This window comes from Aspergillus lentulus (assembly GCF_001445615.1).
Source record: "Aspergillus lentulus DNA, contig: Alt12, strain: IFM 54703, whole genome shotgun sequence".
In the NCBI taxonomy this organism is placed as follows: Eukaryota; Fungi; Ascomycota; class Eurotiomycetes; order Eurotiales; family Aspergillaceae; genus Aspergillus; species Aspergillus lentulus.
In genome coordinates this window covers 3,375,936-3,396,463 of record NW_028322115.1, presented here as the reverse complement: position 1 = coordinate 3,396,463, position 20,528 = coordinate 3,375,936, and the positions used below count along the sequence as shown (strand labels likewise).

The following is a 20,528-nucleotide window of genomic DNA, read 5'->3' as shown; positions in this document are numbered from 1 at the left end:
TTATTGCAAATTGCGTACTGGAAAGTTCAACTCGAACAGGTAGGATCTACCTCTCTATTCGTAATGCACCAAGACACGGATGAATTGGAGGGAAGCAAAAAAAGTAAGGCCCGAAGCGCGAGTCGAACGCGCGACCTCTCGCACCCAAAGCGAGAATCATACCTTTTTATTTTGTTAGCGTGGAAATTATGGTGGCGCAATAATATGAAAACTAACCACTAGACCATCCGGGCGCTTGATATGAGATAAGCAAGTATTACAGTCTCTCATGAGACTGTTATTAGTTGCGTGTCGTGTAAACTGTATCGCGTCCTGTATGCCTATGGTAGGAGCTTGTAACACTAGGAGCCGAATTTTCTGATCAATCAAAAAAAAAAAAAAAAAAAAAAAAATCCTAGCTTTCCCAGCCGCATAAGTCATCTCTCAAGATGAAAAATATAGAACAAAATTGAAAGTATAATTTCCGATGCGGGGAATCGAACCCCGAGCTGCTGTGTGAGAGACAGCGATGTTAGCCATTACACCACATCGGACGGCTTGTTGTCGGAGCGTCGGATATGGCATCAGAAGGTAAAGATGCAGATCGTTCCTCCTCGCGTCGCCTTTAACGCTGAACATCACGTAAAACACTCAGCATCATTCATAATTTCGACCTGTGAAAACTCGCCGAATGTCTCTTGTCTGAGGGAATCCAGAACTGATAGCAATCAGGCGGGCCTATAATGCCGCTCATGCATGGTGAAAAGGCAAGGACCTTCACCAATCCTAGAAGGGTACAATGAACTGGTTACCTCGTATACATGTCATCCTAAGAGTTGGAAAGGCACCAGCCGGCATTAAGACGCGTCTATCTCCACTTCGGTGACCGGATGGTGAAAGTGTGAAAGTGAGACCCACCCAACTGACTGGGTAGTCCTGCTGTCAGGTACGAATAGTATGAGGAGTTGCGGATCCAGGAATTCAAGGGATATACAACACAAAGCAGACGTACACCGTATATACCCGTAAATCCGTTGTGGAAGCTAGATGTTCGAAAGCTGTCCTCAGTTGATTGGCTTTCCTCTTCCGAAATACCGCGAGGCACCCACCTTAGGCCTGATATCGTCTCATTCCGTCGGATGGTGGAATCGACTGAAGTGCTATGCCAGCTTACACAATCATTACTCAACTTTAACTCCCAAAGGCTCTGGCGTAGATGGGGCCATGGATGTGAGCAAGAATGCATCGTCGAACTTAGTCGCGTCCTCGGTATTGCGATAAGATAATGAGACACACCCGCGTGCGAGCTATGCAGGACAGCAGGAGTCAATGCGGAAACATTCTACAATGTCAATTCAAATTAAGGCATGTGGCGACAAGCGACAGGTACAAGAAGCAGGTTCAAGAATGAATATAGGTATAGGCCAGTTCAGTGCTGACCAAGTCTGGCGGGCTCTCCCCAGAGTCTGAGATGATCACATCAGATCTGATAAGATAAGTATCTGGACGCGAGTGACGCGACAATAAGAAGTCACTCAATAAGAATACCTTAATCACAGGAAAGACTTGTCTCTTGTAATCCTAAATAACCACTAATATTTCTGTAAGGATCCAATATGTGATTCACATTTAATAAACGTGTAAGTCGCCCGACAAGGCTTTGGATAATACGGAGTAGATAAAATAAATATGACTGCCGGAGCTCGAGACTACCGAAACGTATGAGCCAAGAAATAGTCCTTCGAAAGACTGAAGGCATCCAGGCTTGATGAAGTTGCTGCCTTGCAGCCAAGTGTTACTGTGTTCGTCCCTGGCAGACGCGACACCAAAACACCAAAATACGTAATAATGGATTTTCCGCCAGCCACTGGGTTCAAAAAGCGCGCCAAATCACGTGCGACGTGACTTAGCCCGTCGCGCTAAGGATCACCCTGCCTCGTCTTAAGCAAGTATTTCTGCCGGCTCTTCCTCCTTCCCAGCAGCTACTTCCTCTCCATTCCATCTTCTCGGCCCAATCTAGAAGCTTTTTGTTGTGTCTGTGTGATCAATTTGTCTCGATATTTTCCCTCACATTGCATCAGACACTCCACGAAATGGCTGCGCAAGTTACTCCTTCCAAGCAGGTACCTGATGTCACTTCCTTGCCTCCTACTGCAGACGCGTCACAGCAACACCATACACTAACATTGCTTTCCTGTAGGCTGCATCCTCTCTCGAGAACCTTAAGATGAGCGATTCACCTGTGAAGAAGCTCAACTTCGGAGTTGTGGGCAAGGAGAACGCGCCGTCGTCCACCGCCCTCGCCGACGCGCCGACCGAAAAGATTGCAGAAAAGCCTACGGAAGCTTCTAAAGTTGCTCAGAGTGTAAAGGAACTCGAGGCAAATGAACCACTGCTTCAAGAGAACCCTCATCGCTTCGTACTCTTCCCAATCAAGTATCATGAGGTGAGTGCCACGTCCACAACGCGTCACGCGTAAAGTGGTTTTCTCCGCGCCATGTCCTTCCTATGTGTGCATTGTTTGCTGATATGCCCTGCTTCTCCAACGCAGATTTGGCAAATGTACAAGAAAGCCGAGGCTTCCTTCTGGACCGCCGAGGAGATTGATCTCTCCAAAGATCTGCACGACTGGAACAACCGCCTGAATGACGATGAGCGTTACTTCATCTCTCATGTCCTTGCCTTCTTCGCTGCCTCGGACGGTATCGTCAATGAGAACCTGCTGGAGCGCTTCAGCAATGAGGTGCAGGTGCCTGAGGCTCGATGCTTCTACGGCTTCCAGATCATGATCGAGAACATTCATTCGGAGACATACTCCTTGCTGATTGATACGTACATCAAGGAGCCTAAGCAGCGGACCTACCTTTTTGATGCCATTGATACCAGTATGCTGTTGTCTCTTTCCTCTCTTTAGACCAGTCACTAATTTCCTCCAGTTCCTTGTATCGCCAAGAAGGCCCAGTGGGCCATGAGATGGATTTCGGATAAGGAATCTACTTTTGCTCAGCGTCTTGTGGCCTTCGCTGCTGTGGAGGGAATTTTCTTCTCTGGATCTTTTGCTTCCATCTTCTGGCTGAAGAAGCGTGGATTGATGCCTGGTCTTACTTTCTCCAACGAGCTCATCTCTCGTGACGAGGGATTGCACACGGACTTTGCTTGCCTTCTGTTCTCTCACTTGAACCATCGCCCCGACAAGAAGGTTGTTGAGGATATTATCGTTGAGGCTGTGGCCATCGAACAGGAGTTCTTGACAGACGCTCTTCCTGTTGCTCTCCTAGGCATGAACTCTAAGCTGATGTGCCAGTACATTGAGTTCGTTGCTGATCGGCTGTTGGTCGCCCTCGGAAACAAGAAGTACTACAACTCTCCCAACCCCTTCGACTTCATGGAAAGTATCTCGCTTGCAGGAAAGACCAACTTCTTTGAGAAGCGTGTTGGTGACTACCAGAAGGCCGGTGTCATGGCCAGCACCAAGAAGGATGCTAGCCAGGACACTGCAAAGGACGCCAACGATGGAGGTCTCAGCTTTGACGAGGACTTCTAAACCAACACTGAACGACTTATACCCAGCTGTGTGCCATGTTCGGGACCCTTGGGAGGGTCTCTGGCGCCTGCCATTTGATATGAAGATAATTGTCTCGTTTGCTCACCTTCGTTATTGATTTATGATATTTCTATTTTTGATGGCTACGCATGGGCACGGCGTTAGGAACTGGCGGAATTTTTCTTTGAGTGTCTGTATTATGAGTCTTCCGCTCCGCCATTCAGAAAATGTTCGGCATATAATGAGTGTATGGACGGATGCAATGTATTTAGTTAGAAAGGATAGCACTATACATTCCCCTTGGATATTTTGACAGAATTTTTTTAATTCTTCGACTGACTTGGAACCCAAACCTTCTTGGAATATGTAGTCTGCTGATAATGAATGATTCACACATGCTCCAGATCCGCTTCGTTATGCAAGTCATGAACCCTCTGTCTTCGATCTTCCTCGAGTGCTGTCGGTTGTAATCCTGCTGATGCGCCTCGACGGAGTCTCAGTTCACACGTACGAAACCAGAACAAGCTGCTCTCATCGTCACAGCTGCTCCGACAGTCTACATCACGTCTCAGATCGATCGATCAGAGGTGAAACAGGGAACAGCACCACTTGGCAGGCCACAGTAGTCATCATCGGTGCAGTATCTGGTGACGGACACCCTTCATCCCTCGTTCAAATACGCTCGTCCGCTCTGCTACTCATCACCTCTTCCCCTTCCCGCCTTTCTTCTTCGATTTCCCACCCTTAGCACCCGTATCTGTCTTGCTCGCATTCGCACTCGCAGCCTCCTCGACTACCGCCGGAGCATCCGTCATCTCCACATCCGCGGCAGCAGAAACAGAAGCAGTCGTCGTCGGCGGCGGAGCCGAGAGCCCCAGCCCCGCGGCGTTCGCACCGCCCGCCAACTTCCCCAGACTGGTCACCAGTCGGCCGACCTCCGCGGCTTTATTCGTGCGGTACTTCAGGCAGATGCCTGCGGTTGGGTTGTATGTTTTCAGGGTGAGGACTGCGACAGGGTTGGCGGCAGTTGGGGCCGGGGAGTCTGTCGTCTCGGGGTTTGGTGTCGAGGAGGGCTTTTTCTGTGCTGAAAGTCGTTGTGAAGGGAAGCCGTATTTTGTTGTGACGCGGGTCTGCGCGGTTTGCGTTGGAGGGTCAGTCACGGTCACTTGAGGTTTGGCTCATTCGTAGGGAATTTTGAGGAATCCATTGCATGAGGTAAGATCCTCCTGGTCTTGACGTACAGTCTCTGGGTATGCTTCAAGCAGTAGAGCGGATTGTTCCAGGAAGGCCTGGCTTGTGGGTAGGTATGGCATCTTGCCTGAGGGTTGATTTCTTCTCTTTCTCGGAATTCTGCGCGCGATGGCTAGACTGTTTGTGAGGGGTTCCAGATGCAGAAGTGTGCCTAATGGCTGACTGCTGGAGATTTCGTTTATGGTGGATGCAATTGAGCTGGAGGTGGAGTACGAACTGCGGACACTTGACAACGTGGAGTTGGAGAACAATTTCATTTCATTTCGCTGTGGTCGAGGCTTGGCAAGGCAGCCAACTGGACAGGAAACCTAAGCGTCCAAACTGAACACGGTCTTGCACCAAGGTTTGATTAACCAAGTGTCTGGGACACATTCATAATGAATTTTGTACACCTCAAGTTCATGCCAAAAGAAACATCCCGTCATGCGTCATCCGTTATGATCGTCCATCATCATCTCGTGTACTGTACAAGCTGCTAAATACAACGGCCCCTGCAGATTTGAACCCAAAATAGACAAGTGACACCCAAAATGCGAAATACTAATCTAGGAAATAGAAGGACATATGTAAAAAATGCAGGTAGATAAGCCCCATCCGTGCTTAGTCGATAGGTCGATGACAGCGCACGCAGATCAATTTCTGCTTCCCAGTCCGCGACTTGGTTGCTCGAAAGTTCGTCCCTTGGCAGTTATCACATCTGAGCACGTCTCCCTCGTCCCCCTCTCCGTTGGAGGAGCCGTAATCACTGCTCAAAGCGCTGCCCGTACTGAATTTGCGTCCCGGAACAGATAACCTATTCGAATCCCGTGACTGAGATGGGGTTTTGTTCTGCGCTGCCAGCGCATCATGGGCGATCTTGTTCCAGAATGCATAACTATGTTGGCCCTGTAGCCACAAAGGGTTGTCCTTATCCTTTCCCTTGGCGACTATTGTCCTCGCGGTCGGGGCCATTCCGACGTTCTCAGCGTTCCGCTTCGAGGCTTCTACACTGGACCGTCGACTGTCAAAGGACGACTTGTATGCAGATGGCGGTGGAGACACAGTGAGCGAGAGAGAATCGGCCGGTGCTCCGCCTGAAAATTGACGCACTGGACTTGAGTAACGTGAGACATCGGGTATAGACTTGTGGGGAGACGGACTCCGAGTCCTCGTTCCATGACGGGAGCCTTCCCGCTTCGCTGTGTCGTGCCCTATGACCGAGTTGCGCCAAGAGAGAATGCGCTCTGAAGGTGTCTTGTGAGATGACTCCTTCCCGATTGAAGACGAAATGCTATGGCGAGCTGAATTGGACCGGCGCAACAGTCTCCTGGAAAAGGTGGAATGGGTGTCCCAATTCTCGTAGCGGCGCTTTTGGAATGCGCAGTCTTGCCGCAGAACTCTGATCTTGCCCGAATAATCGGCGACGATGATGATATTGCCTTCAGGGTGCGTTGAACGGGAGAGATATGATGGGGATTCCTGCGCCAGCTTGCCAATGTCGGAGTTGCGATTTTGGCGAACATTTTCCTTCTCTGCGGCGCTCACCAAGGTCACCGGTGGTGGGTTGCAGATGTCGTACACTGGGTCGTCGGAAAAGCCCAAGACCTGCTTTGTCTTCGACGGAGCCATTACAGCTGCGGTGACAATAGCGGACCGTGTTTCAAAAACTTCAACAGCACGCTTATCGAAGTCCTTCTCCACGGCACCCGTAGGCCAAACATATGCCCGGCGATCTTCACTCCCGCAAATGATATGTTTGCCGTCGTCACTAAAGGAGGCACGGATCTGACTGCATGTGTTCTCGTTGCCGCGATATTTCGCCTCCAGTGTCCTATCCCTAAAGTTGTACTGTCGTATCCGTGAATCGTTACTCGTGATCAGGAGCTTTACCTCACCGTTGGGGTCGCCGGGAGGTAACGTAATAGTATCAATGCCTGTTATCTTACTGCCCTTGGCGTTGCGGCCTCGCGCTGATCGGACGTGTATCTGCCCAACCGCCTTCAACCCATCCGTGTCGTATATGTTGCACATACCATTGAGGCAACCGGCAATTGAGTGCCTACCATCAGGGGTGAAAGCGACCGATGTGATCATATCCGGGACCGCCGCGACGAACGCCACGCTTTTGTCCGGAATGCTCCAGAGACGGAGTTTAGTGTCGAGAGACCCTGCAAGGAAGAACCGATCGTCACGGGGGTGGAACTGGATAGAAGTAACAAAATCACTGTGCTGAAAGCAGCAGAGACACTCCGACCTTGACACATGCCACAGGCGGACAGTCTTGTCCATTGAGGAAGACAATAGAAAGTTATTCTGATCACCCGCGTCAGATCACATTATATACCTCTTCGATGTGAGACTCGTACCTTACTCCAACTCAGGTCCAGCACGCTTCCCGTGTGACCTTCGTACACTTGGATCGGCTTGGTCCTAAAGACAGGCGCCTTCAGCCGCGGAGGCTCGTTCCCGTCTTGAGCTTCGTCGACTTCACCGAGTCCTTCCTCTTTACGATCATCCGGTGAGGCAATGACGGCCCAAACGCGCACCCTCCTGTCTTGACCTGCTGCCGCTAGATACTTGCCGTCTTTCGAGAATGATAACGCCCATATTGCTTTCCCAGTATTGCCGCCGCTTAGGGTGCCTGTCGTCGATCCCATTGCATCCTTTACCGAGTTGTTCGAGGGTGCCTCTGTGTCAGTCAATTCCTGCGCGAGAAAGACCCTACTGAACGTTTTGTCTTTCTTGTAGTATGCCTTCACCCTGATGTACTTTGGTGGAGGGGGAAACTTGGGAAAGAAGCCTATCGGTTGTGCCGCGGCGTTGGCATCCATGCGGAAGGTGTCCGGTTCCGAGACATCGTCCTCTGCTTCAGATAGATTCTCTTTCTTTTTGCCTCCGATTATCCGACTGAGGAACGATACTCCTTTCCTGTGAATCGCCAATATGCCTCGTTATTATCAAGTAATTGTTCGGAGAGCAGTGACGAGCTTCGTTGTTGGAGAGGAAGAGGATGGATTTAGGGGTGCAGCTGACAGGGGAGGATATGCTGGAGGACGATTGAAAGACAATGACCTGTTGAAAACCGAACTGAACGAGACATGTGGCACGTACTTTTTCTCTTTGGGAGGCTTCTGGCGCAATACAGGATCCCCCAGGATCGAGCCCTGCTCAGCTGGAGAGTAGTCGTTCGTTCCGCCAGCTTCCGCTTCATATGATGCTCTTCCTAGGAGTTTCAGAGGAATCGATCGTTCGGTATTGGTGCGCTTAATGATATGCTAAGTTCGCCAGTAGCGCATAAGTCCTCAATGCTTTTATTCTGCACGACATTGTATTGTAAGGTCGGGAATGCGAAGAAACTCACTTGCGACAGCGGATCGATCGCGCTCGAATCTGCGCTGGGCCCGTAGAGCGTCGGGGAGGAAATGGAATTTCTGCCATAGGCATTACTCTGAATTGATGATCGGGCATTCTTTTTCGTATCTTGCTGATTTGCGCTTGAGCCTGATGCATTATCGGACGCGACAGAACCTATCATGAAGTCCGCGAGAAAAGCAAATAACCATCAGCGGGTGACACATTACAGAATCATTGGTGATAAATCACGGGAGCCGGAACGAACGGGGCTGATTTGTTTGAATGACCAGTCCTTAAAAGAGTTGCGCATACCGACAGGGAAAGACTGTGAAGTCCTTAAGAGTCCTGGTGTCGCGACACTGGGACTATCATTCTTATTGCTGTTATCGTCATTGCGTTGGCCTTCCTTGCGACTGCTCGCGGTGGTGGTGATGATTGCGGGCAACGTGGGGGCTGTCGAAGCCCGCGGCACCTGGACCCTTTGATCGTCCGTCTCCTGCGAACCCTCCGCCATAGTGAGCTTGAGGCTCGTAATAGCGCATGTGGAATTTAGATAGAGACCGGTACGATGTATGGGAAAATTCCTGCCGGTGTACAGCTGGGTGGAGAGGTCGTAGAAGAGGCCAAGAAGAGAATTGACAGGGCTCTAGGAAACTTGGAGCAGGGTCATGTTAACCAGTAGCTACCAAGGATGATGAATAATTGATAAGAATAGTAACTATACTTAGATAGATTAGTTAAGTGGCCATGATAGATTATCATTACTCTGGCCCATCCTCCTTTTGTGTTTAGTGTGATTGAATGAAAAGGAAGTGGACGGCAATATTCGGATGAGGGCTTAAACCAGGATGGATGACATCAAAAGCGGGACATCATAGTAGTGCCTTTTATCTTCTCGGTTGGAGGAATCTGGCAGTTCCATACTTTTCAATTCTAATAATGATGGGATCCATGGTCATGGTAGAGCTTACACACAAAGCAACTAACTGAGCGAATGAAGAATCTCCGGGTTTGGCTGGTCTAGAACAAGTGGACCAATTACCGTTATTATTGATTCCTGTCATGAGAACGAACCATACTGTGACAGAACATGGCGAGAGGAACGCTGTGGCAGATGGATCAGGGTCTATCTACTCCGTACAGAGTAATAATAGGCTAAGACGAGTCGTGGCAGCAACTAAGCATAATCTGTCCAACTATACACCCAAGGGAAGTCTCATTAGACAAACTTGGATAGTGTCGGATGTGCACGGCAACCACCAAGCCGTCCCTATACTCCGTAGATGGAGTCCTTTACACGCAGGGGATGGGCTCTCTTTGACAGACATAGGCAGACGCTTCTCCAGAAACTAGCATTTTCACGATTATCACACTATCCAAGACTAAAGTCCAGGCGCGGGACAGACCCGGATTATTACAAACATTAAACTTATTCGAGGCTTTTCTGGAAGCAGCCTCAGAGACTGTGTCATTGGCTATTCCAAAATAGATCAAACCGTCGCACAGGTTGTCGCACATCCATTGCTTTGCGAAGACAACATCCTCAAGAAGAGCATCAGGTTTTAAGGACTGAATCCATCGTGACTCTGTTCTCATGTTCTCATTCGGATCTATTGGTTCAAAGATGATACACAAGCTCAATCCAAGGATGACTGTTCCAGTTTTCTAGCTCGATCTTTGGCTATATCACACATTGCCTGTCAATCCATGCCAGAATTAGCTGGCCGCTCGTTACCTGTTAATGTGGTCGACCAAAGGCACTCACCTGGATGGTCTCTTGTCTTTCTCGCTCGATATCGCCTCTTTCAATCCTCTGGCGCATTTCCTCCATGATGACGTCTCTGCTTCTTCCATTGACAAACGTTCTAGGTCAAGTCATCGGGAGACATACGGTCAGCATACAGAAGGCATTGAATGCTGATACTTTCGACAAAGCACATACACAAATCTGAGTCCCGGAAATCTCTCCTCATATTGGACATTGAGTAGCCTCAATTTCTCCGCTTGTTCTTCTGCCCCTGTATTCAGATTGGCCTGCTCTCTCTTACTGAGCTCGCTCATATGTTGTGTATCTGCAGCTTTAGGCCGTCCAAGGCGAGGGTGCGACCCCAAGATTCCCGTGAGAATATTATCGTCGGTGGGAGAATTTTTGGGGGAGAGTGCAGACATCCGGCCGCCTACTGCATCGATGAGACTGTTATACGAGGAGAAAGTTTGGTTGGATAGGACCGGAGCCATCAGCGTGTGGAGTTCTGGAGATGGCTCAAAGAGGGTATCGAGAGCTCTGAATTGGTCATCCTGTGGTAGAGATGGTAGTGATGAGATTGGAGGAAGACTGGAAGACATGATGATCGACGTTGCAGCTTTCAACACCTCCGCCGGTACCTATGCGAATAATAATCCGGATCGTGATATGAATAGGGAAGGGAGTTGGAGGGTCGCTCTGATGATAAATACTGGGACTAATATCCACCCCGCATCGGGAGTCTCCGAGCGGTTGTTACTGCTGACGGTGGCGGAGAGCTCCAGGATGGATTGAGTTTATGATAGAGGTGGGTGGCTGAAAATATCGGCCATTTAGAGAGATATTGAAGATGGATTGATTCAGACTGACGTCGATTGGAATGTTGGATTGACATTTCTATCTACTCTATCCGTCACAAGCTTATCTGGAAGTAAGGTTATTGAATACCTTAGGGGCTGCCCTGTCGCCCGCGACGAGAATCTCGGAACCAAGAAAGTTGACATCGCCGATTGTCCTGATTGTAACGAACTTTAGGGCCCTTCCATGCATGTAATGGCCGATCTGTGCTTGCATGAAAATGTGGAGATATAACTATCACTTCTTCTGCCTATCCAGGCTTCGTATAGGTCTGAAAAGAATGACAATATCCTTTTTTGTTCAACTGATGAACAGTCTATATCGCCTTGCGAGTTCATCATTTTTAAAGGACTATCATATGAATACAGAGTATTTATGTCCTAAACATTCGAAGTATCTCAAGCAGCAAAAATCTGATGATAGATATACTTGGGTTACGGGTCTCTGAGGGGTAGACTAAGGATAACAAGGGCATGGCAACTGCACAGACCGTAGTCATAATACCTCAGCTGGAGCATTAATACTATTGAGAAATATCTAATAGTCCGCACCTTGGTTGATAATAAGATATAGATTATAGTTCCTCCAAACAATACAGGTAACTATCAAACACAAAAAGTTTGTCTGCAGTTGACCGAATTGCCTTGTCCATAAAGCCATCGCTTGGTTACTGATTGCCCAGTCACAATGAGAATATCTCCTGCTGTGAATCTTTTGGAATCCTCTGATGCTTTGTCTTTGATTCTTGGGATCTTCTATTGATAGTCCGTACCTGGCCCTGACCTCACCACTTGCACTTGGTACCTGGCCATGTACCTGACCGAATACCTGTAATTTTCCCTGCCTCGGATCGAATTGCCAGCGGGCCAAGGAACGTGGGGATAATTCGACCCGTCCCTATCTCTGAAAGTGGAGGCAGCTAGTCCTCCACTAGGAGTGCCCCTGAACTCCTGAGAGGTTCGTGAGGTAGATACATCTCCGTCAACGGCGTCAAGTCCCTCTTTCATCCTGTCAATCCCTCGATAGCGACGGATTTCGACTCTTTAGGTGGCAGTGCCTGATCTGGGCAGGGCCTCGATCTGCACGCGTGTCTTCTTTTTCGCACATTCGTTTTAAGTCTTCACCATCTGTTCGCCAAAGCCGACTGCAGTCCTCCTTCCTTTTGATCTCTATCTACTCTCTCTCATTGAACAACCCCTCCTTGCAGGAATTAACGATTCGTCTTTCTTGTCTATCTCTCCATTTTGACATTTGAACCGGATACCCGCTCCCAATGCGGTTCCCGTCATGTCTCTTAATGGCCTAGATAATCCCGCTGTCATCGAAGCCTACCAGAGCGCTCTGGCCGAAGCGGGAGGATGGTTAGTTCACTTTCGTCAATGAATTTCGATCGGTTGCAATTGCGTCGCGTGGCTGTGGATTGATAATAGTTCGCGCTTTTATCTATGCGAGCTGACACTAATTGCCTCATGTCATTTAGGTTTCTTCTCCGTTACGTATCAAGGGATGAGATAACTCTGCTTGAGCGAGGAACAGGCGGGGTGCAAGATGTGCGGAGTGCGATCGACAGCTATGAAGAAATCTCCCCTCTCTACGGTTTCTTACAATATCGGCGGAGAAAGGTGGTGCTGAGCTACCTGCCAGAGGGTCTCTCGAGGCTTATACAAGGTACTTTCCACCCTGGCTCCATTGTGTGCTCTTTTCCCGCCAACCTATGATCTCGCTGACGCGGTCTTGTGTGTAGCCCGAACCACAGTGCAGTTTCAGTCAATCTTGGACAAGTTCTCACCCCATGATACTGTATTCTCCTTCGCAAAGTCAGCAGATCTTACCGAGAGTGCACTGTCTTCTGCGTGCTTGTTACATGCTGCCTCAGGTTCTATCACCTCCTCTTCAAGCTCCCTCCGCCGTCGCAGGCTGATGGAAATTGCTGAAGATGCAGAGGAAACCAATACGACCAAGGACGAGACGCAGGCCCCATTTCCACATCCGGACAATCGACAGAGGTCAACCAGCCATGTATCCGACGCTACCATAGTGCCCCCATCGGTCACTTCGAACGCTCGAGAAACCCCCATTGGCGACGAATCGCCCCTCGTCGCAAAGAGCCCTCAGGATTCCCAAGCGAGTGATCAAGTCTCTATCTCCTGGGATAGTAGATCCGAACGCCCCGCTTCACGAAGAAGACTTGAGGATGACATATCCTACGCACCATCCGAATCGCGGAGGTCTATACAGTCGGTCAGACCGTCGCTCAGGGACCTGGAGCGTGCGAGTACGTACACCCCGAAAGTCAAGCGTGGTCCTCGACCTTCAGTAGACGGGAGCGGGCGTCCTCGCACGGCAGGTAACCTGTCTCGAAACGCCGAGCAGCGGCCAGTAGCCTCTTTACCGGCCGGTGTTAGGACATCTTCGCTACGGAAAGGCAACCCGAGCCCAAATCGGCCCCGTTCTCAAGGAAGCCCAGTGGCATCTGTGTCCAGCCGAACAGCTCCCCCTGTCCCGCCATTGTTGGTCCCACCATTGTCAATGCCGATTTCACGGCCTCAGCTGTCACCGGGTGCTAAATCATTGAGTGCTCTCTCTTCGTGCGGCACCTCAAACGAAAAGGAACGGCTGATGAAAGCTCTCCAGCTGCGAAAAACTCAAATGGAAAAGCGTGCGGCGGAGAGCAAAAGGGATCGAAAGGTGAAAGATGGAAGATTGACCGATGTTGACGAGAATAAGGAGAACATTGGTCAGGCTGATCACAAGTCGAAGCATGATCAAGAAACTGCAGCGGTGACCGAACATAGCAAAGAGCCTTGTCCTAAAATGCAGCTTTCCATTATGCCTGGACCAATCGCACTTTCTGAGGAAAAGCTTGCGCCTGCCGAAAAGCTTGCTACGTCCGACTCCACAAAACCCGATTCCGCCGTGGGTATGGAGGTCGCCAACTTCGATGACGAACGGCTTCCCAATCAGTCTCTTCTGAACTCAGACAACGCCTTTACAGCCAATCCAGAAGAACCATCGGAGACAGCCCGGTCACAGGCATCTCAAGTACCCCCGGAAATTGAAGCGGACGCTACCGACAGAGACTTAACCGTGTCCGTTGACAACGACACTAAAAGTGGCCCCGGCTTGCCTAGCGCCGACATCCACGTCCCACCCCAAGACTCTGAAAAAGCTGCAACAGAGAAAAACCAAGAAATTGTTCCCGCTCCTTCACATCCGGAAAATTATCCTGTTACTGGCCTGGACGTGGCTTTAACAGTGACCGACCCGGCCGATTCAACCCTTCCCCAATCCATTCCTATTCCCGACTCGCCAACCTCCAATTCACGGTCGAGCTCCACCCCCGAAGCGACGGTAATAGCACCTTATCCCGCCGAGCCGCAGAATGACTTGATCCCTGAGCCCTCGAATACGGATTCGAAGAACGTGAATACTCGAAAAGACAAGCGTAAACCTCAGCTCGAGCCTATTCAGGTGCCCACCCCAGACTATTCTGATGACGAAAACCTCCTTTCGGATGATTCCTTCATGGAAGAACTGAAAAGCGCCACTGTCGAGGAAGCGAAGCCTGTTTCGGTCGGAAAGTCGCCGTTGTCGCCTGTCTACCCAAATAACAATGACCACATAAGCTCTCATGCTTGGAAGAATTCGCGGGCAGTTTCGAACCCGAGCGCCCTGGGACATCAATTTTACAATATGCAGTCACTCTCCGGGGACAGATCCGTCTCTGGTCCTTGTGGAGACATGGATAGCGCAACAGGTCCTGTGCTCGTGGCCAAGAAGATCAATGTATCTTCAGGAATCTCAAAGCGCATCAAAGCTCTGGAGAAGTTTTCAAACAGCCGTGAAACATCATCGAACTCGGGCTTGAACCTAGCTCCACCTACTGCGTCCTCTTCTTTCGAAGCTCTTCGAAAGCGAGCCTCTGTGTCGTTAAGTGGGGGCAATTCAGACGCAGGCTCAATTTCCCGGCATGGCTCTTATACTCCAGAAGCTTTCTCCCGAGCCCCTAGCGTCAAACGTCGCGACTCACAACCTAGTACGAATGCTGCATGCACTACGAGTTCAATCTCGGTGACTGCTCGGATAGTCCGCGACGGAACCAATGCCCCTAGCGATTCAAACCCAGACCTTCCAGACTCGGGCGTTCTCAATCTCCAAGCTAGTCCTTTGACCGTTGAACGTGGGCCTCTTGAACCGCCGATTACCAAATCAGAAGAACGTAGTATGTCTTCGTCTTCTGCGACTTCTGGACACCAGTCTCGGGCCGCTTCGGTGTCGCGATCTGAGAGCACATTGTCTATCTCCTCTGTCTCGAAAAAGGAAGAGGCCGGTTTGTCGAAGTCGACCAGCGATTTATCTTCGTCCCCTGAGGAGAAGAGGGCCTCTCGCGCTTCTCGACTCTTACGCCGCATGTCATCGATAACGTCAAATTCAAAGAAGAGCGTCATTGGGGCATTCAGTCCTTCCGTCAAGGAAGAAGAGAGCGGACGGACTGCTGCTGAGAAGCCGAAGGCTAGCGTGAGCACCGCGGCAATCGATGTCGGCGAGGTCAATGTTCAGTTCCCTGACACCCTCCTCTGGAAGCGCCGGTTCATTCGGATCGATGACAAAGGATATCTGATATTGACCCCTGGAAATGTCGATTCAAGCAGCCGCAACATGATCAAGCGGTACCATCTGACTGAGTTCAGAACACCATGTATACCGGATGAAGATCGTCAAGAACTGCCTAACAGCATTTTGCTTGACTTCTTGAACGGCAGCACCCTCCAGTGCGCCTGTGAATCCCGACAAGGACAAGCCTTTGTGCTCCAAAGTAAGTCGTTAATAATGCACTTGTTACATTCTTCAGGCTACAGAGAGCTAACATACGACAGCACTCGTTGACGCTCACAGTGCTCATCAGCAGTCACTGCCCTGATATTCTCGTTTACCGCATAGACTACTTTCTATCATCTGTTCTGTCCTTCTAAAATCATGCCTGTTGGCCGCATTTCTTTTTAGATTTTCTTTTCACTGTCCTTTTGCCAAATTGCTTTTTTTCAGCGGTATACCCCAGCCAAAAGCGGTTCTCCTTTGTTCAACTGCCGACTGTGTCTGACAATCTGACTTGCAACCGTTTCCTATTTCCTTGCGACATTCACCCAGCCATTTCTTGAACCTGATGAGATGCATGATCTGATGAAATAGATCCATTGCATGGAATAATCTCCTGCTTGATGCAGAGGTAGATCCTCTTGATTAGTAAATGTGCTTTAATCCATTGGCTTAGACCTCGCAATCTTACATCTCACATTCTTGGTTGAAGCAGCCCGCAACCGTATTGGCTCTCTTTAACGGATTACTATCATTTTCGAGTGACCTGCAAAATCCCCTTTCTGAGGAATTTGGGAAGCCGATTCCCACCGTGACTTGAGACAAAAGCCAGGTAGTAGCATGTACCGGTACTATGCAGGGCTGTGCAGGTTTACTGAAGCTATCCAGAAACCCCGGAATTTGCAAATAGGCGAAAACCAAGGAAAAGCTCATCAAGTAGAATCATCGTGTTGAAAACATCGGTCAACGCTGTCTATTGTACACAGGTATTCTGAAGTGTTATAGAAGACTTTTAGATGGTGTCCAAGTTCTATGCTAAATGGACTTATTCGGTGCTCGCTTCCGCTCTCTTCTTCTCCCACTCTTCTAGGAATCGTCTGACTTTCGGACCCCAAACATCCTCACCGGCTTCGAGATCTTTATATTCGAGAACCTTGTCAGACTCCAGCTCGAAATCCGCTTGGCGCGTTCGGATGAGTGAGCTCATAAGACCACAGCTACCGAGGGCCTTGCCCAGATCATGCGCCAAAGAGCGGACGTAGAAGCCAGACGAGACGGTCATGGTGATTTTCACAGCAGGGGGTTGAGGGGAGGGTTCATTTGCAGGCGTGGTAACTGTTTCCGAGGAACCACCTGAGGGCTCAGCCTGCGCCGGCGCCGAGTCGCCATTGGCGGTGATCTTCTGTCTCTTCGCCGCCGATGGGCCAAGCTCGGCATCGGTGGCAGATGAGGCATCCACGTCATCTTTCGTGGGCTCTTCAGTAGGCGGCGGTGTCTTACGTTTTGTAGCTGTTGATGTCTCCTGTTCTCCGCTATCCTCGGCCGTGACTTCGGCCTCAGCAGACGGAGCTACGGGCAGGGTATCATCTTTCGCCAGAAGCCTTTCCGCAACTTCCTTCTCCTCTCCGGCAGCCTCTTCCTTGGGCCACTCGTACTCGTGGGTGCCAGGCTCGTACCACTCGAGAATGCGCAGATCGCTCACTTCCACGGGGCGTGACTGGATCTCAATAGGAGGCTCCTTGCCCTCCCGCGCATACTCGTAAAGCTTCTTCCCCTGGACCTTCAGCGCCGAGAAGATAGGCGGACGCTGCATGATCTTCCCTCTGAACTGCTCGAGCGCCTTCTCAACCGCCTCCCGAGTGATATGCTCGTACGGGGCCCGTCGGACGATCTTCCCCAGCTTGTCGTAGGTGTCTGTCTCAGCTCCGAAAAGCACAACCGTTTCATATGTCTTTGTGCAGCCTAGGAAGTCGTTGAGGCTTTTCGTACCCTTGCCCACACCCGTGACTAGAACGCCGGTCGCCAATGGGTCGAGGGTACCTCCATGTCCGATCTTGACGTCCAGGCGCCTCGAGCGGCGCCTGTTGCGCTGGTAGCTACTCTCTCTGTTACGTCGCGCGCGCTCCTCTTCGAGCCAGGGCTTAAAGAGTTTGGAGGGGTTGAAATGGTGCTGAAGGGTTCGGATGACATCGGCCGAGGTGACGCCTTGAGGCTTGTGGACGGCTGTTGCACATTAGCTCTCTTTCTTGCCGTGCTCCGGTGCGCATGAGAACACATACCGAAGACGCCTTCGTAGATTTTTTCCCCAGACATTGTGGTACGAAATAATCTGAAGCCGGGACGGAATCCCATCAGTCGCGGGGGAGGTGGAATTAAATATGGTTTGGGAAGACTGATGGCAGGCAAATAAGCTTGATCAACGAATGTCCTACCTTAATAAATGGTAGCGATCAATCAATATGCAATGGAGCTAGCTGGCAGTTTAAATGCATTTCTCAGATAACAACTCTTCAAAAAAGAGAGAACATTGCCCGGTGCGATAAAGAAGATAGCTCAGCAAAACGGTACGGTACAATTATTTCGTGCATACCGGAGAATTACAAGGTTCCATGACCCCAAATTTCGTAAACTACAGGTAATTACCATCTGTCGGGGGTGGGTGGGTTGTGCCAGACAAAGGAAGGTGCCTCGAGTGACTCTATCGAACTTCATTCTGACCATCCTCACTCGATTTCTTTCTTGGTCCTTCAATATTTCCGTTCGCCTTTTAAAGGAGCTTTTGTTAATTCCTTTCCATATCAGTCAAGACACCATGCTGCTCCCCGAGACATGACATCGCGAGAAGATAGTGTCCTGGCCGCCAGGGACCCATCTCTTACGGACGAGAACGACTGGGAGGAGTTCAGTCTGTCTGAAGTCAGGGTCCTGGTGCCAGGCAAATCCCGATATGCCAATCTGCTTACAGCATCTCCCAGCAACCCTGTTCAGGTAACGGGCTGTTTGGACGAGGTGGAAGAGGAGCAAGAGTCTCTAGGTACGTATTACTGGAGTTACAACCTTAATTGTTATACATAGTACCTCTCACAAGTACCACAATCTTCGTCTACCTCAGACAGAAGCTGACTTGAATCTTATCTCTTCGGATAGTTCTCGATCCTGATTATATTACAAAACGGATTGTGATCGACAATGTGACCCATTATGCCTACGGCCAACATAGCGACGGTGAGGTTGGGGTTTGGATTGCTGGCCGTGCTGGCTGGTTTTCCATATCGCCAGCGAGGGGTTACCGACCAATGTTCAATGATGTGGTCGAAGCCATTGATCTGTTATATTTTTTAGCGGACAGACACCAGCCGAAAGGACGAAGACGGAAGAATTGGAATCCAAGCGTTAAGTACCTGTGTGAGGAGGTGAGTACAGATTACATGCTCTGATGGACTATAGGTGTCAGTCACTTACACGGTGCTTTTAGTATGTCAACCACACACATGGGATTTGCGAGGACGCTGATGATTCCGCCGAAGTCTTTTACAAACATCACAACTTCCTCCTCTCCCGGATGCTGAAGGGTGAAGAGGAAGTGGAATGGACCAAAACGCACCTTTTCGAGCATTTGTGCGAGAAGTTTCCTGTGAGCAGATTCCTCAGTACTATCATCATGATTTCCTTTGCTGATGATCACAAATTAGGAGGACTTTGAAGAGATTAGGTCTTCGCACGAGTCAAAACAAGATGGAGAAGCTATGGACGAGGACAAGGACGAGGACATTGATGAGGTCTCGGAGGAGTCAACGCATGTGCCTGATCCGAATGTGATTTCAAAGACGCAGGCAGACGCAATTTACCAGGTGATTCTTGAGTTGAAAGAGGCAGGACACTTGGCGAAACGTCAGCTCAATTTTGATTTACTTGCCTCCACCCTCTTGAGCCGGTTCGAGATAGATAGTCCCGAGTATGCACAAGATCTCATCTCATCGAGGGCCAACATCATCCTGGGCCTGATGGACGAAGCTAAGACGCCGAACTTTGACTGGTCACGGAAGGTTATCTACCGTGAGCTGAAGGCCGCGTCAAAGAGGAATGAACTTCAGCAGGTCGCTCTTACTCCGTTGCGTCCCCGGACTTCTGGAGAAGAAGAGTCCTCTGATGAAGAGAGTGAACACGAAGACAATCGCAGACCACGAAGACGATTAGTTCGCAAATCTGTGCTTCGCCCGAAGTCGAGCGCATTCTCCACTAAGCAAATTGGCAAGCGTACGCGGAGTACTGCGATCGACCCAGAAGATATGTCAGAAGGAGATCAGGACGGGATGGATGAATTTGAGACCCCCAGTAAAGTCCGTGGTCATGATCTGATACGGGACCCGCTATCAACAAGAGCAAAACGAAGAACTCGCTCCATTCTATCAGACACGGCCTCCACGCCTCAACACAAAACACCTCTGCAGGAAACTCTCCAAAGCCGAAATACTTCCGTTTCCGCCGCAGATCAGGTCCAGGACTCAGCTGGCTTAGACATTACTCATGCCGACGATGTGCCATCCGATACATGGACTTGCCAGGTACGAGGATGTGGAAAGGTGATCAACAAGAGTAGCACGAAGAGAGGCAAAGAATTGATTCAAGATCATTCCTTAGCGCATGCAGACGACACCAAGGCCAAACTTGACCTTGTTTTTGCGGAACAAAGGTTGAATATTAATATACGCGTTGATAATCTTCTCGAACGGATTCGGGAGATGGGAAACCTTGACGCTGGGCTTTCGCTCATAGAGAACGGAGCCAACGGTCAAACGGAGTCGTGAGAGAACTGCTGCATATCATCGACTAGAAGATCCGTTGTGAAATGCTTAAAACATGCTACTTTTTAGACTCCAGACTGCTGTTGGCACCAACAGACAGCAATGAGAGCTCGAGCAGTACGCAACCGTTCGACTATTACTGGGTGAGTATCATTCGCTTACATTTCGACAGTCTGGTGCTGACTGGACTTGGTAGGTCGATCACCCCATCGATGATTAGGCCCACGAGTCTGCATACAAAAGGACTGAATACAGATCCATTCTAATGAAGGACACGACGCATGCGCGATTAATACATCATCGAAGATATAGCAGGTCTGACAAGGAGGCAACTACGCATTTCGGGTGTCGGAAGATGAGCGCGGCGTTGTGGATTGATTGATAATGATACCAAAGAATATTTTGATAGACATGAGCT

General features: G+C 49.8%; 6 protein-coding genes and 1 non-coding gene across 7 annotated transcripts; 3 read left to right on the top strand and 4 right to left on the bottom strand.

Annotated features, from left to right (window-relative positions):
* Positions 1 to 461: 461 nt before the first annotated feature.
* ALT_t141 lies at positions 462 to 533 on the bottom strand. Its single transcript has one exon. It is a non-coding gene; the product is annotated as a tRNA-Glu (tRNA).
* Positions 534 to 2,072: 1,539 nt separating this feature from the next.
* On the top strand, positions 2,073 to 3,523 carry ALT_7035 (ribonucleotide-diphosphate reductase subunit RNR2; the record flags this gene model as incomplete). The annotated part of the gene is made up of 4 exons (XM_033558375.2): positions 2,073 to 2,102; positions 2,180 to 2,425; positions 2,531 to 2,864; positions 2,916 to 3,523. The coding sequence occupies 4 exons, from the start codon at positions 2,073 to 2,075 to the stop codon at positions 3,521 to 3,523; spliced, it is 1,218 nt and encodes a 405-aa protein (XP_033414266.1).
* A 701-nt stretch (positions 3,524 to 4,224) lies between these two features.
* ALT_7034 (SRP9/SRP21 family protein) lies at positions 4,225 to 4,836 on the bottom strand (the record flags this gene model as incomplete). The annotated part of the gene is made up of 2 exons (XM_033558374.2): positions 4,225 to 4,653; positions 4,765 to 4,836. The coding sequence occupies 2 exons, from the start codon at positions 4,834 to 4,836 to the stop codon at positions 4,225 to 4,227; spliced, it is 501 nt and encodes a 166-aa protein (XP_033414265.2).
* Positions 4,837 to 5,374: 538 nt separating this feature from the next.
* Positions 5,375 to 10,453, bottom strand: ALT_7033 (putative WD repeat-containing protein C3H5.08c; the record flags this gene model as incomplete). The annotated part of the gene is made up of 7 exons (XM_033558373.2): positions 5,375 to 7,066; positions 7,120 to 7,681; positions 7,865 to 8,028; positions 8,115 to 8,281; positions 8,420 to 8,753; positions 9,873 to 9,972; positions 10,050 to 10,453. The coding sequence occupies 7 exons, from the start codon at positions 10,451 to 10,453 to the stop codon at positions 5,375 to 5,377; spliced, it is 3,423 nt and encodes a 1,140-aa protein (XP_033414264.2).
* Positions 10,454 to 11,996: 1,543 nt separating this feature from the next.
* On the top strand, positions 11,997 to 15,630 carry ALT_7032 (uncharacterized protein; the record flags this gene model as incomplete). The annotated part of the gene is made up of 4 exons (XM_033558371.1): positions 11,997 to 12,070; positions 12,190 to 12,377; positions 12,454 to 15,525; positions 15,587 to 15,630. The coding sequence occupies 4 exons, from the start codon at positions 11,997 to 11,999 to the stop codon at positions 15,628 to 15,630; spliced, it is 3,378 nt and encodes a 1,125-aa protein (XP_033414262.1).
* A 720-nt stretch (positions 15,631 to 16,350) lies between these two features.
* Positions 16,351 to 17,618, bottom strand: ALT_7031 (pseudouridine synthase PUS4; the record flags this gene model as incomplete). Its single annotated transcript, XM_033558370.1, has 2 exons — positions 16,351 to 17,528; positions 17,585 to 17,618. 2 exons carry the CDS (start codon positions 17,616 to 17,618, stop codon positions 16,351 to 16,353), a joined length of 1,212 nt encoding a protein of 403 aa, XP_033414261.1.
* A 516-nt stretch (positions 17,619 to 18,134) lies between these two features.
* Positions 18,135 to 20,330, top strand: ALT_7030 (uncharacterized protein; the record flags this gene model as incomplete). Its single annotated transcript, XM_033558369.2, has 6 exons — positions 18,135 to 18,339; positions 18,453 to 18,718; positions 18,781 to 18,939; positions 18,998 to 20,109; positions 20,187 to 20,253; positions 20,307 to 20,330. 6 exons carry the CDS (start codon positions 18,135 to 18,137, stop codon positions 20,328 to 20,330), a joined length of 1,833 nt encoding a protein of 610 aa, XP_033414260.2.
* Between the last annotated feature and the right edge of the window lie 198 nt (positions 20,331 to 20,528).